The sequence below is a fragment of the Monomorium pharaonis genome, chromosome 11, assembly GCF_013373865.1.
Source record: "Monomorium pharaonis isolate MP-MQ-018 chromosome 11, ASM1337386v2, whole genome shotgun sequence".
Classification (NCBI taxonomy): domain Eukaryota; kingdom Metazoa; phylum Arthropoda; class Insecta; order Hymenoptera; family Formicidae; genus Monomorium; species Monomorium pharaonis.
Window position 1 is genome coordinate 1,570,962 of NC_050477.1, and position 14,040 is coordinate 1,585,001.

At 38.4% G+C, this 14,040-nt stretch overlaps 3 protein-coding genes across 3 annotated transcripts in view; 2 read left to right on the forward strand and 1 right to left on the reverse strand.

The window, feature by feature from the left end:
• The first annotated feature begins 45 nt into the window (after window positions 1-45).
• On the forward strand, window positions 46-3,363 carry LOC105832224 (TATA-box-binding protein). The gene is made up of 6 exons (XM_012672972.3): window positions 46-309; window positions 487-901; window positions 1,220-1,350; window positions 1,435-1,678; window positions 1,815-2,013; window positions 2,207-3,363. Exons 2-6 carry the CDS (start codon window positions 635-637, stop codon window positions 2,281-2,283), a joined length of 918 nt encoding a protein of 305 aa, XP_012528426.2. The 5' UTR covers window positions 46-309; window positions 487-634; the 3' UTR covers window positions 2,284-3,363.
• A 657-nt stretch (window positions 3,364-4,020) lies between these two features.
• Window positions 4,021-7,065, reverse strand: LOC105832226 (4-coumarate--CoA ligase 1). The gene is made up of 5 exons (XM_012672977.3): window positions 6,763-7,065; window positions 5,775-6,583; window positions 5,024-5,193; window positions 4,354-4,761; window positions 4,021-4,210 (listed from the first exon to the last, which is right to left on the reverse strand). The coding sequence occupies exons 1-5, from the start codon at window positions 6,877-6,879 to the stop codon at window positions 4,089-4,091; spliced, it is 1,626 nt and encodes a 541-aa protein (XP_012528431.1). The 5' UTR covers window positions 6,880-7,065; the 3' UTR covers window positions 4,021-4,088.
• Window positions 7,066-7,684: 619 nt separating this feature from the next.
• The window catches only part of LOC105828437 (homeobox protein Nkx-2.4), a 35,311-nt gene continuing 28,955 nt past the window's right edge, over window positions 7,685-14,040 (forward strand). Inside the window, exon 1 of the mRNA XM_012666759.2 lies at window positions 7,685-12,746. Within this exon, the coding sequence (XP_012522213.2) occupies window positions 11,951-12,746 (796 nt within the window). The 5' untranslated portion in view covers window positions 7,685-11,950. The remainder of the gene's footprint in view (window positions 12,747-14,040) is intronic.

The following is a 14,040-nucleotide window of genomic DNA, read 5'->3' on the forward strand; positions in this document are numbered from 1 at the left end:
GACCGCGAGAAGCTTCGTGCTTTGAGAAGTGGGTGATCAGTGGGACAGTGGGTGACTGTTGTAAACAAAACGCTGTACGGGAAGATTGTATACGCATGCATATTGCATGGAAAAATTAATTAATATACGGACTGCTCGACACAACTTTTGATTTATGAGAGAAAGTTCCCTCAGGAACGCGTCGTTTCCTTACGACTTCCTTGCATTCGGCAAAGGACAACGACGGAGCCACGAGTTAGCGTGGACGAGCATGAAATAACGTGCGAATTTGTAAAACGCTAAAACTTTCAAGAAATATATTGCAGCGAGGTAAATCTTCAGAGAGAAATAAAATAATATCTAACCAGATAAGTCAGACTCTTTAATGTAGACTAAAGTTAGCTAGCAGGTACAAGATCAAAATTAATTTAAATTGGTTTCTTATGACGCTCGTTTTTTACGTCTCGAATGACAGAAATCTCTTGATAATTGATAATTAATTTTTAGATTTCAGGTTGTAACCTGCCGCCGATTGAAACAACCTATCGATTGGTTGGCAAAGATGAGAAGAGTATAACCTCAAAGATTTCGTCTACGTTATACTTCCAAAGATTCATTGTAAACAATCGCGTGTACGTTTACTTAAGAGTTAAAGATGGATCAAATGCTTCCGAGTCCTGGGTTCAGCATACCCAGCATTGGCACACCTCTGCATCAGCCAGAGGAAGACCAGCAAATCCTGCCAAATGCCCTGCAGCAACAGCAGTCGCAGCAGTTCCAGCAGCTGCAGCAGTTGCATGCGATGAGCCCTAATATGCCAAGCGGTATGCTGATGATTACGACACCACAAAAGAATATGCACACGTATGCCCCAACGCCAACGTTTGCAACACCACAGAGTCTCATGCAGCCTCAAACACCGGTAATTGAATGCTGAATTTAATTGTGTATATGCCAAGTCATGATTTTACAAATTTGGAATTTGAAATTTGAAACTGTGATGGTATTTTTATATTATAAATTACAATATTGACTAACAATTTTTTAAGATGCTTGTAACATCATTAAAATTTCATATTGGAATGCAATTTTGATAGAAAACTGTATCTAATAATTAATATAAAAGTATTCAACTCTACATTAAAGAGAGTTTAAAGGATATGTTTGAAAGATATGTAATTAAGATTTTAAATACGTCAATTTACCTCATTTTTATGTGCTTATTCCTTTTATCCATCAGCAAAATATGATGTCTCCGATAGTACCACAAAATAATCAAATAGCACCACCATCAATAGGCCCTGCGACCCCAGGACCAATGACACCAATGACTCCGGCTTCCGCGGATCCTGGAATATTGCCACAATTGCAGTAAGTTTATAAAAAAAAATAGATGTAAAGTTACATTCACTTCTTTTATGTTTTGTTTCTTTACATATCTTTACTTTATTTTAGGAATATCGTGTCTACCGTTAATCTAAGTTGTAAATTGGATTTGAAGAAAATAGCTCTTCATGCTAGAAATGCTGAATACAATCCGAAAAGGTTTGCGGCCGTTATAATGCGAATAAGAGAACCAAGAACTACTGCACTGATATTTAGTAGTGGCAAAATGGTTTGTACTGGCGCCAAGAGCGAAGGAGATTCACGTCTTGCAGCCAGAAAGTACGCGAGAATTATCCAGAAATTAGGTTTTCCAGTAAGTATCGTCAATATTTGCCTCATAATTTTATACAAAATAATTTTTCTTAATGCGGTTTTAAATAATATTATATACTAATAATAATAAAGTGATTGAGTGTACCTCAACCGAAATTTTGTTTTATTTAACTTAGGCAAAGTTCCTAGATTTTAAAATCCAAAATATGGTCGGTAGCTGTGATGTTAAGTTTCCAATTAGATTGGAAGGTTTAGTGTTATCTCATGGGCAGTTTTCATCGTACGAACCAGAGTTATTTCCAGGTCTAATATATAGGATGGTCAAACCTCGAATTGTACTGCTCATATTCGTCTCAGGAAAAGTAGTATTAACAGGTGAGTTTTATGCTCTATAATTTCGTTACACAATCATTTTATAGTAAAGTACTTTTATAGTAAAGTCGTAAATTTTTGAAAATACTTTTTTTTAATTTGCAAACATTTAGATTTGCAAAAAAACATTGAAAATTATATTGTTTTTGCTTGTGTATTATATAAATATTTATTATATACTTATATGTGCCGATAGGTGCAAAGGTTCGCAAGGAAATTTATGAAGCCTTTGACAACATCTATCCAATACTGAAGAGCTTTAAAAAGCAATGATTCTACATAGCGTGTTTTTTTACAATTGGGTATAATTTGTTTTCCAACTCTTTGTCAACCAACTTTATTTCTAATAGATTAGTTTTGTAATATAAAACTGTATACAGATAAGCAAACTACTACAGTTAATCCCGTCATGTGTTGAGTTGCACAGCATTGTTAAATATTTCTTTAGTTTAATATACAAGATATCTCAAAATGGATATTCTCCTCTGCAGATCTTTTCTCAGTTTATGAAATTCATCTTTAATGAAAATTTGACCCATAATTTTGGAAGAAAGATCTTCAAATTAACTGAAGAAACTGTAAAAAGAATATCTACTGATTTTGGAATGTAATGCACAAGTCAATTAACACATAGATTAGTTATATAATTTGTAAAATATTTCCATTTCTTTACAAAAAATATTAATTTTTTCATGTTTGTAAAAAGCAAATAGTGTGTACAATTAATGTAATCAATTTCGCGTTTTCATTTATTTTCCAAATTAATTTTTTATTTGTTTTTCAAACCAGTCATTCAATTAATTGATAATGAAAAATAGAAGTTCTAAAGGTACATCTATGTGTACCTGTAATCAGAAATTTCTGAACCTTCCCTTTGCCTTCCTCAAAGATAATAATAGCACATATAATTCTGCATTTATAAAATAGTATCTTCTAGCGATACAGTGCCTCGATTAAGACTATATGAGTGATCCATGTACATACTTTAATTCATTTTCAATTTTAACTCTTAGCAGATACTATGAGTTTTCTTAGATTCCGTCATAAAAAATATTATCATGATTATATAATAGAGAATATTAAAAAAATACATTATAAAAGATTTGTTATACAACATGATTACAGTAATGATTATATGAATAACATAATTGTTATGACAATATTTCTAATAAAACAAACTTTTTTATTTGAATTCTTTAAATACAGAGATTATCTGTTACTATATACTTCAATAACATTTATAATATCTACTGAGAGTTAATTATTGTCATGTGCTCTTGAGAAAATTATTGTAATACCATCGAAGAATTTTCTGTTTAATTATTAATTATTAAAATTTATTTGATACAAGTACTTTCTTTTCTTGAATTATATATACCTTTTATCCTATTAAGCTTCGGTTTTACATTATCTGACTAACCTGCAGCCAGACTTAATTCAATGTTCTATCGAATGGGGCTTCACTCAAATGAAGCCCTATTGGATAAAACATCAGGCCAAACCCAACTACAAGTTAACCAAATAATAAAAAACTGGCTAAACATTTTTTTATTCGTTATATCAAAGTTCAAAATATAGATTCATTTATATAATAGAATTATATATTTAGCAGGAACTCGTCAAATTAAAATATTTCAATTTTTGAAAAAGAGATCAAGAAAAAATGTTTGGCTGTTATCATATATACACATAAATACATGTACATATATAATTGTAGATTATATTTGATCTTATTAGAAGCTTGATATTTTTGTAGATCCATTTTGAAGATTCCAATGTACATATAAGAGGAAAAGTTTTCAACACAAGCTGTAATTTGTATAATCGCTGATACTGCTGTATTTATATTTGTTGCATATGTTTAATTATAATAAAATTGTGTGCAATAAAAATATTTACTTTTTTCACAGGCATAATAAAATGCTCGACAGAAAAGGTATAAATAAGTAAATCCTTATATATATGTATATATATATATATATTTATTATAGAAATAATGAGTATCATAAATTATACATTTCCATACAAATAATTTTTTATTTAAACAATATTATCATAAAAACTTAATATTAACAAATTTATAATTTTGATTTTAATCTGTCTCGCAATACTCGACGTAATATTTTACCAGATGGAGTCTTTGGAATGCTGTCTACAAATCTTACGCCACCCCTCAGTCGCTTAGGATTTGATACACGTTCTGAAATACAAATACGTACAGAATAAAAATATATATACATACATATAAATATGTACATATTCATGATTATATTAAAAATACATATAAAATAAATATTACCACATACGAAAAGTAGAAAGATATTTGATACTAAACATTCTTACCATTAACATATTGGATTACATTTTTTTCGCAAATGTTAGAATTATCTTCCTTTACAACAAAGGCCACCGGTAACTCCCCAACTTTGTCATTTGGTATGCCAATTACAGCTGCGTCTTGTACGCCAGGACAACTTAACAAAATCGCTTCGAGCTCAGCTGGTGGAACCTGGTATCCTTTATATTTTATAAGTTCTTTTATCCGATCGACAATGTAAAAGAATCCCTCTTCGTCGTAATATCCTACGTCTCCCGTGTGTAACCAACCGTCCTTGTCGATTGTCTCTCTAGTGGATTTCTCGTCATTATAATATCCCTTCATTATCAAATCTCCTTTGAAGCATAATTCTCCTCTGCAATTTGGTCCTAAAGCTTTATCCGTTTCGAATTCTCCGATCGGTATTACCTTTGCTAAAAGAATAAGGCTACATATATAAATACATATTCTCAAGTTTTGTCAGTACATTCCATTAGCTATACGACTGAAAAGGTCATACTCTTAATAAGCGTTAACGTTTTCATAAACGTTACAAATCGTGAAAAGAAACGGAACTTTCCGAAGAGAGTTTACAAATTTCAAAAAATATTTAGAAAAAATGTATTTGCAAAATTATGTTAGATTATTAAATTCATTATGCTTTAAATAAGACATTTTCTAACGAGAGATTACTACCTGATATGCCAGGAAGCAATACACCAACGCTGCCTGGTTTTATTTTATCTGTGGATCCCAATACAGCTAAAGTGGTTTCTGTTAATCCGTAACCTTGTTTAACTTCGGTAATATTTAACCGTTTAGCGACGGCGTTTTGAATTTCCTTTGACAATGGAGCTGCTCCACTCCTAATAAAATGATTAACAATCATATAATTGTTAAGATAATCTAATATCTGATAGAAGATATGCATTTTATGTATGTACAAGTTTTAATAATACAATTTAATAATACAATTGTAGTTTTAATGAACTCATATAATATTGATAATAAAAGAAAACTGTTACGAGAGGTAAGATAACTTGCATATTCGTTGATATGTCTATGTTATTAGATTTATATAAATATACATAAATTCGTTAATATTATAAAAAAGCCAAGAGTTTAATTTTATGATAATTTTACAGTATTTAAACAGAAAAACATGAAATTAATATTTTTATGTAATATTAATTTATATAATTCAGATACCAATATTACAACATAAATAAATTAATTAAGCATTAAATATATTTATTATTTCTCTTCTTCTATTAATCTTTTTCAGAGTCTGCTCTCATAGATCATTTTTTGAATTTATGATTAAAAAATTTAAGCTTGCTTCAACTTCAACTTCAACTGCTTTGTATTATCATTTATAATTTTATAAATTGTAAGTAATGTTCTTCCAAGACTTTGATATCTTGTATCTAATTTGTAATATGCTTACCATACTCCTTTGACACAGGATAAGTCATATTTATCTACAAGTGGATGTTTAGCCAGGAATACCATAAGCGATGGCACCACTGGCAGATATTCAATCTTATATTTCTCTACGTATTGTAGAAAGAGTTCTTGCTCAAAATGTGAGAATACGATGCTGCAGTTTCCTCTTAACAAAGTCAGTATCATCACAAGGAAAGAATATGCATGAAAGAACGGTAACAGTCCTAGAGACACACTATCTTCAGAAATCGTGCTGATTGTGTTGCTCAAGTGAATGCGTATGACAGTAGTGATATTTTTGTCCGTCAACATAACGCCTTTTGGTAGTCCCGTGGTTCCACTCGAACATAAAATCACTGTTACGTGATCAGCTACATCAACGGGAACTGCTTGGAGGGCATTTGCGTCATTACTAGAGATCCCTGAGATTATTTCAGGCACACTGGCCCATGGAGCGTCATTGTTGCTGCCATGGTCAACAAGCATTAGCACTCTCGGTGACCAATGCAGGTCTCTGTATACATTTCTGAAGCTGTTAAGCGCCAATGGTGAGATAAAAATATACTTTGGCTTCGAAATGTTGAGCGCGTGCTTCAGTTCTCCCTCAGAGTACAATGGATTTAATGGGCAGGCGATAGCACCCAGGTAAAACGCAGCGCACACTGGAATACAAAACTCCAGGTTGTTCTCGCTGCACACAGCGACGGTGTCATTTACCCCGATTCCTTGTTTTTTTAGAAAAACAGCTAATTTTCGACTAGTGTCTACAATGTCCTGGAATGTTTGCACTTTGCCAGTATGGGCATTTATCTGTCAAAAAAATGTTTATCACAGTAGGAATAGAAAGTAAAATACACATGTAGCGAATGTTACGTAATAAATTTAGATTCCAATTATATTTTCTACGTCGTATATTAATCTGAACATACCCCGTTGATATACATGATATATTTAATTATAAAGAATTAATCAAGTCAGTTGCAACTTACCTGCGCCGTGCGACTACCGTGCGTTTCCAGTTGCATCAACATCAATTCTCCCATCGAGAAATTAATTTCGGGAATTAATTCACCCTCACCACACAAAATATTCGATTGCCGCGGCATGTTGGACACGAGGAAACGGATATCGTATTTTTGTTCACGTTTAGATGGAATATTTAAATCTCTTCAACGTTTTGTTACAGAAAAACATGATACGTTATCGTAAACTTTGAGCGAAATGTTTACATAATGATAAAAAATGAGTGTGAAGTATCTGTGAAATCATTCTCTATTTCTAGTAATTTTCAGTTTCAACGTAGTATAGATCTATCTATACTATAATGTCTACACGTTTCAATCAATACCCACGGTCCCAGCATCACTCTCCGAGATAAGATAATAAAGGCGTTTTAAAAAAGCCGGCAGTTCCATCACTTTGCGATTAGATGGCGACACGCGTATTGTTTTCGGTCGGAATGCCAGGCAGTTTGAATCCCTGCATGTTTGCTAGAGGACGCTACATTCTCCAAAAGCAACCTTTAATTAAACTGATCGCCCCTGAACTCAATCAATTTTGTGACAACGAATTAATTCAACCGGTAGAATTTGGTTGCAGCAAAATTTTTATTCAATATAATTGCCGTCAATTAAATTGTTTTTTTTTTCATGTAGCAAACAATAAAAAATAATTGTATTCGCATTAACAAAACGGATTTGCTTAAACAAATATTCTTATAAAGTCATGTAATATATCGTCGTTTCTAATTTTTTTCTTCCGTGTGTAAATAACCCATTCATATTAATAAAATAATATAAAAATTATTTGTTAAGTTGACCGATGATTAATTTAACTCCCTGAATTGTTCAAAGAAAAATAACTTATATAATCAAATAATTGTCGTTTCTAATTTTAGTTTTCCTTCTGTATGTCAAATAATAAATAAATAATTATATTCATGTTGTTAAAATAGTATGAACGTTCAGTATAAACGGTTTGTTAAATTGGCTGACGATTAATTCAATTGACTGCATTACCTAAAGTTTTTATATGACTATATGTATTGTATAATTGTTGTATTTAATCTGCCTTTCATGTATCAAATAAAAAATAAATTTTTTTCGTAATAACAAAACAGTACAAGTGTCGCTCGAATAAGCTACTTGCCGCTTAAATTAATCGAAGTTTGATTAACAATCATCCCGAGGCTATATTACATTTTGTCTTTTTATTACCTTGTATAAATAGAAAAATTGATACAAACGTAGATCAAGGTACAATAGACTCAATTTTTAATTTTACATCCCCTCTCCAAACTTGGATTTACCTCACGCGTAATATAAATAAAGAAATCATACATATGATATAAGAAGTGCCATGCTGCTGCACTTTTCTTATTTGACATGTGACTGATTGATTTTTCTGTACATACACATTACGTGACTTTATGCAAATTCATTTCGAAGGATGAAAGAGTATTTTCGAAAAATGACATTAATTTCTATGCATATATTCTTTATATTAAAGCAAAAAACCGCTTTCTTTAAAAAAAAAATCTCTTATAAGATATATTATATTACATAAAAATGGAAAAATTAAAATAACTATAATGGACTTACTGAAGATAAAACGACAATAATTTTTATTTTGAAATAATGTTTCAAGATATTTCTCATTTTTATAAGTTTTACGAAATTTTTCTGTATATATTTACATTAAAAAATATACTCTCCTGTTGTATCAATAATGTTTATCTTGATTAAATCGATAACCTTTTTAAAAGAATTTAAAAAATAAATTAAAATTATAAGTATGTATAATAAAAAATATGTTTTATGCGTGAATAATTTGATGAAAGTTATTCTTTTATTTTTCTTTTTTATCTATTTTATATTAAAAAATTTATTTACTTATATTTTAATTATAGAAACAAAAATAGATAAGTATACTTATATTTCGATTATGTTAAAATTTTGATAACACGATGAATATCTTTCTGTGTTGGTACAGTCTCTTTGAACTTTAATATCAGCTTTAATAATATTTCTATATTCTCAGAGATTTCAAAGAGAAGTATATTCTTTTGGATGTCTCACCTCTCGTTCTATAAAAAAGTTCAATAAGAATAAGCATACAAGAACGATGTCATTGTTATTTCAAGAACAATGCCATTTTTATTTTATTTCTATAATTGTATATACAAAATTTAATCTCTGCTTTTTTTTCTCTTTCTCTGCAAAGATAATAATAGAAACACTCATAATTTTTTTATTGCAAGCGATACGTTCCTCAACTACGAATTCCTGTGCCATGATCAATAACGCACAATAGCACAAACGTTAAACAAATATTTAAAATTAAAATAATTGTTAGTTCTGCCATTAAATTTAATGTAAAAAACATTTTGCTCATTGAATTTGCGACAAATAAGGAAAAAAGTGAAATACATGCAAAAATACAAGTAGCAAATTCAATAATTAAAATTTAATAATCTGTTCGTATTAAAATAAAAAGCTTCCGGGATTTTTTGCACTCGTCAAAAGTAACTCTTCTCGTACTTTTGAAAAACGCAAAGAATACTTGGCGTTCTTTTGTCGTACACGATATCTATTTAAACGTGTCAGTTTCCAAAATACCTTTCGTCTTTACATAAGAATAATTGTAAATCTACGATTTGTTTGGAAGTTAAATTATATTAATACAATTTTATGATAAATTGGATGCAATGTAGTGCGTTCTCTTCTTCCCTCTCTCTTTTTCACTGAAGGCTGTCATACATAAGGTGACACAAAAAAATACATGTATACAGATGTTCAGCACGAATTATATCACGTGGTTTTTGTCGGGATATCTGTGTCAAACGTTTTAGTGGTTAATATTTATATACGTTAATGCTTTTACAATTAGACAAATTTGTGTACAACAGCCTTTGTAGTTCACACTAGCATGCACTAACGCATCGGACTCATTATCAAATGGCACAAGACGGTAAATCTCGGCGATATCACCCGCGTGAACGATTCATCGGATCAACACCACTGTATGCAAATGCCTGGATTCGCACGCTTGCGCCGACAGTCACAGGAGAACGCCGATAGAATCTCCGCGCGTTTCGTTCGCAAAAAAGAAAAGATAAAGAAAAAAAAGAAACGAAAACCCGTGCGGGGAAAATCTTAATAGTGACGCAGAACTTGGCGCTTCCTCTTGCCAAGGAAACCCGGATTTGTGCGTTTTAGAAGCGATATGCGTGACGACGGACGCAGAGATCGAAAAGTACCGTCGGTCGCTGAGCCCCCGACGAGGATTTCGGCGCGTGTGCCGCGAACATTTTTCCGCTGTCAGGTTTTTCCCCGCCCTTTTGTCGCCGCGGGGGGCGGCGTCGAACCGGACCGCCGCCCCTAGCTAGGCGATCGCACGGCATTGCGCGTAGCGGCCGCCACGATGTCGGGCGCAGCTTCACGCGAGCGTCACGATAGGTGGACGGGTTCCGGCTCGCTCGGGAATGGCACCAACGGCGCGCCGGTTAACGCGGCGGGCTCGTCCCGTTCCGGGTGTCGGCGGCGACCGTGCGGGCCCAATGAACGACGAGACGAGAGGGTCGCGCCGCCCGAATAACGGCGCTCGTCCAATGATCGTCCGGCAGATCTCCAGCATCCACTTCTCCCGTCGGCGGTCCCTCCGCGCTCCTCTCCACGGCGTATGGAGACCCTTCTCTCACACGCAAAAGGGGACATCTCATCACGACTCTTGGTAGCAGGCACTTCTCCGTAGTGGGCACTCCACTCATCGTGTCGTCGTACGGGTTCTCCTCCGCGAGAGGCTGTGGGGCCTGTGCCCGGGCGGGCGAGCGAGCGCGAGCGGGCGAGCGCTGGTCGAGTGGGTCTAAGCGGCCGTGAGGACCTCTCCAGGAGTACCCGACAGAAGTCCTCTCCATTCATTCATCCATCCATCCAGCCAGCCAGCCAGCCAAGCCAAGCCAAGCCAAGCCAGCCAGCCAGCCAGGCAGGCAGGCAGCCACCCAGCCAGCCAGCCAGCCATCCATCCATCCATCCATAGAACGGCTCTTCTCCTACGGAGAGTGTATCCTCGACGAAGGTGGAGGCGAAGCGTAGAGTGGTACATCTACCATCGTCTCTATCGGCGGAATCCAAGGACTCGAAGAGACCCCCGGTGTGATTTCAGTCGGCGGCCGCCGGCCGGCTCTGGCCGGCCACTATCGTCCTCGACCACGTGTGCAAGGTCGCCGCCGTGTCACCTCCGCGTGTCCCGTTTTCGGGATTTCGGGAGGAGCGAAACGCAACCGACAACGGGCTACGCGCGTTCGCGCCGGCAGTGGTCCGCGCTCAGTTCGGACGATCCCCTGGGAAAGAGAGAGAGAGAGAGCGAGAGAGCGAGCCAACCAAGTCGGCCGTTGGCCGACCGCGGCCTTTTCCGCGATTTTTATGTGTGTGACAGTTCGCCCCCGTGCGCCACGTGACAGTTCGCGTCCCCCGCGTCTCTTAACGTCAATGTCACGGCCCGAGACTGGGAAAGGCATCGAGAGAGCGGCGGCGACGCGGCCGACGACGGCGGGTACGTAAAACGGAAAATGGATAAAACTATCAAACGAAACTCCCGCGGTGAAGAACCAAGCTCCAGTTCGCGTCTCGTGAGTCCGATGCACTTCCGGTGGCTGTGTCTATAAATTTGAGCTATGCGTGCGTTTAAGTTCTGCGATCGGGCTCGCGAAAAGGGAGAAGGAGACGAACACCGGCTCGCGACGAATGACAGTGGACTCCTCCACGTCGATTTTGGGAACAAACGACCCTGGTGCTGGTGAAAACGGAATCTTTTTTTTTTCTCTCATTTGTGCGCCCGTGATCTATCGTAGCAACAACGAGTGACTTGTGATATTGTGGGATTAGCTCAGCCGTGCGTACTGATTTCAGTCTCAGGTGAGCGTCATCGTTTAAGTGACACACTTTCGAGTTTTGACGGTGAGAATCGGACATTCGGATCTAACGTTAATCCGAGGTGCGACGATCATCATCGAGAATCGGTGATCGCGAGTGGTGCAGGGGAGAGAAGGGAAGAGGAGAGAAAGAGAGAGAGAGAGAGAGAGTAGCGTCATAATGCGCCGTTGTTACGGCTAGCGCCGGCCTCATCATTCCACGAAGCGTGAGCTTCAAGTACTTCGACGGCGTCGGGCTGGCCGAGATGAGCGGTGGCAGCGGCGGCGGCGGCGGAAACGGCGGCGGCAATCAAGGTGGTAATGGCAACGCGACGACCTATCATCAGCACCAACAGCAACAGCAGCAGCAGCAGCAACAGCAACAGCAACAACAGCAGCAGCAACAGCAGCAGCAACAATCGCTGGAGCAGGCCGGCCTGCTGTCAGACCTCAATGGCATCGACCTGGCGATGAGCCTGTCGCCGAAGCAGCACTCGTCCCACGTGCAAGCTGCCGGCGGTGCCCACACTACGCCCTTCAGCGTTACCGATATCCTGTCGCCGATCGAGGAGTCATACCGGAAGCTCGAGCTCGCTGCCGCCGCTGCCGCCGTTGGTGTCGGTGTCGGCGTCGTCGCGCACTCCCAAGGCTCGCCTTACGGGAACGCGTGCGGTGCGCGGGTGGGTGGCGGTAACACCGGCAGCTCGAGCGCGAGCAGCGGCAGCCCGCCGTTGCACGGCGGTTCGACGCCCGGCGGCAGCACCCCCGGACCGGTTTCCGTTGCCAACGGGGCCGCCCCCGGTGCGGGCGGCGGTGGCGGCGGCGGCGCCGTCGGTAGTGCCGGCGGAGGCATGAGTGCCATGGGTAATCCTTACGCGACTATGCAGCTCACGTCGCAATACCAGTACTGCGCCGCGGAATTGTCGCCGTACCATCACGCCGGGCCCGGCGTGGGCGCCACGGCCACGGCCACGGACCCCATGAGGTCCCACGCGGTGTCGTCGCACCATCATCCCTGGTACGCCCCGGCGCCGCCGACCACCAACGACCCGCGCTTTGCCAGTGAGTACTTCTTATCTCTTTTATTAAAAAGAATCTTCCCGAGTAACGTGCGGTAGGGCTTCAATTAATCGGGAATTATCAGTGATTAAGACATTAATTTTTGTGTCTCGTTAATTCAATCGATTTTCTGGTAAAACCGCTCCATTAGACCCTGCAATATATTTCTAAAGAATTAAAAAGACTAATTTCTCCTTATCACGGTTTTGTTCGCAAAGTCCCTCTTAAGCACCGCTGTGCGGCTGCTTCGCAGACGTGGAAAAGTGCGATTACGTCGGTCATAATAGCGGATAAGCGTAAAAATAATTTTCATCGAAATTTGAGAGAAGCGGCCTTACGTACGCTAATGGAGGGAATATTTTGTCAGGTATATCCATACACACACACACACGCACACACATACATTCGTTTACATTCGTTTGTCAGACGAGCAAAAAGCCTCCGCGGACTTCGTCTACATATTGATTAATTCAGTGACTGGTTCGATGAATTACGTCTCTCGGACGTTAGTCTGTCCGCTAAACGTTACCGAGTTATCGTATGCAAACAGTCATTCTGTCAGCCTGTTAAATGAGTCTCGAGGGGTCTGTATTTATCGGAGAGGCTTGGCGCGTAGTCTCATAGAATATATGACGCTTATACTTTCAAAGACGTGTTCTCCGTCCCGAGAGAGAAAGAGAGAGAGAGAGAGAGAGAGAGAGAGAGGGAGAGACGAATGTCAGCATGAAAACCGACGCATCGGATGCCACGATCTACACCTGTTATTTAACCACCGATAGAAAAATCGGCGAGTGAAATCCGCAGGAACGTCGAAGAAACACCGCGCGAGAGTCCGTTGTAATGTTATCGGATATTCATCAAAATCTTGCATTTCGCGTTTTGTGTATAAATGTCGGAAGCGAACGAACGAAGCGATTGCGAAGAGAAAGGAAGGGTCGCGAGGGAACGTCGCTTCGTCGTAGGCGCGTATACGTTGTACTCGGATAAAAACCTATCTCACAACGAGCTATTCCTTCCGCCTGCCAAGAGTCACGTCCGTCAGGCTTTTATCGGTCTTGTAACGACAAGACCATGTATATCTTAGCTCCATTTAGGGATCGACGAGAGAGTGTCGGTCTCGCGTTACAAAGTTGACGAAAAAGCGTTCATCGTTAATTGGTAAGGAGAGATGCCCGTCGGCATTCTCTTAGTTTACAACTATCCCCAAGTGCTCTACGGGCGAGAGAGAGGAGACTAAATTTTATTTTTATCTCCAAAAACGCGTGTACAAACTTTCTACAAATAAACTAACAAATTG

Excerpts from the sequence above, each read along its gene's own strand:
- LOC105832226 (XM_012672977.3), bottom strand. The coding sequence starts at position 6,879 with ATGCCGCGGCAATCGAATATTTTGTGTGGTGAGGGTGAATTAATTCCC. Across the intron at positions 6,584-6,762 it reads ACGGTAGTCGCACGGCGCAG|ATAAATGCCCATACTGGCAA; the intron begins GTAAGTTGCAAC and ends TTTTTTTGACAG. Across the intron at positions 4,211-4,353 it reads TGTAATCCAATATGTTAATG|AACGTGTATCAAATCCTAAG; the intron begins GTAAGAATGTTT and ends TTTGTATTTCAG.
- LOC105832224 (XM_012672972.3), top strand. The coding sequence starts at position 635 with ATGGATCAAATGCTTCCGAGTCCTGGGTTCAGCATACCCAGCATTGGC. Across the intron at positions 902-1,219 it reads TCATGCAGCCTCAAACACCG|CAAAATATGATGTCTCCGAT; the intron begins GTAATTGAATGC and ends TTTATCCATCAG. Across the intron at positions 2,014-2,206 it reads AGGAAAAGTAGTATTAACAG|GTGCAAAGGTTCGCAAGGAA; the intron begins GTGAGTTTTATG and ends ATGTGCCGATAG.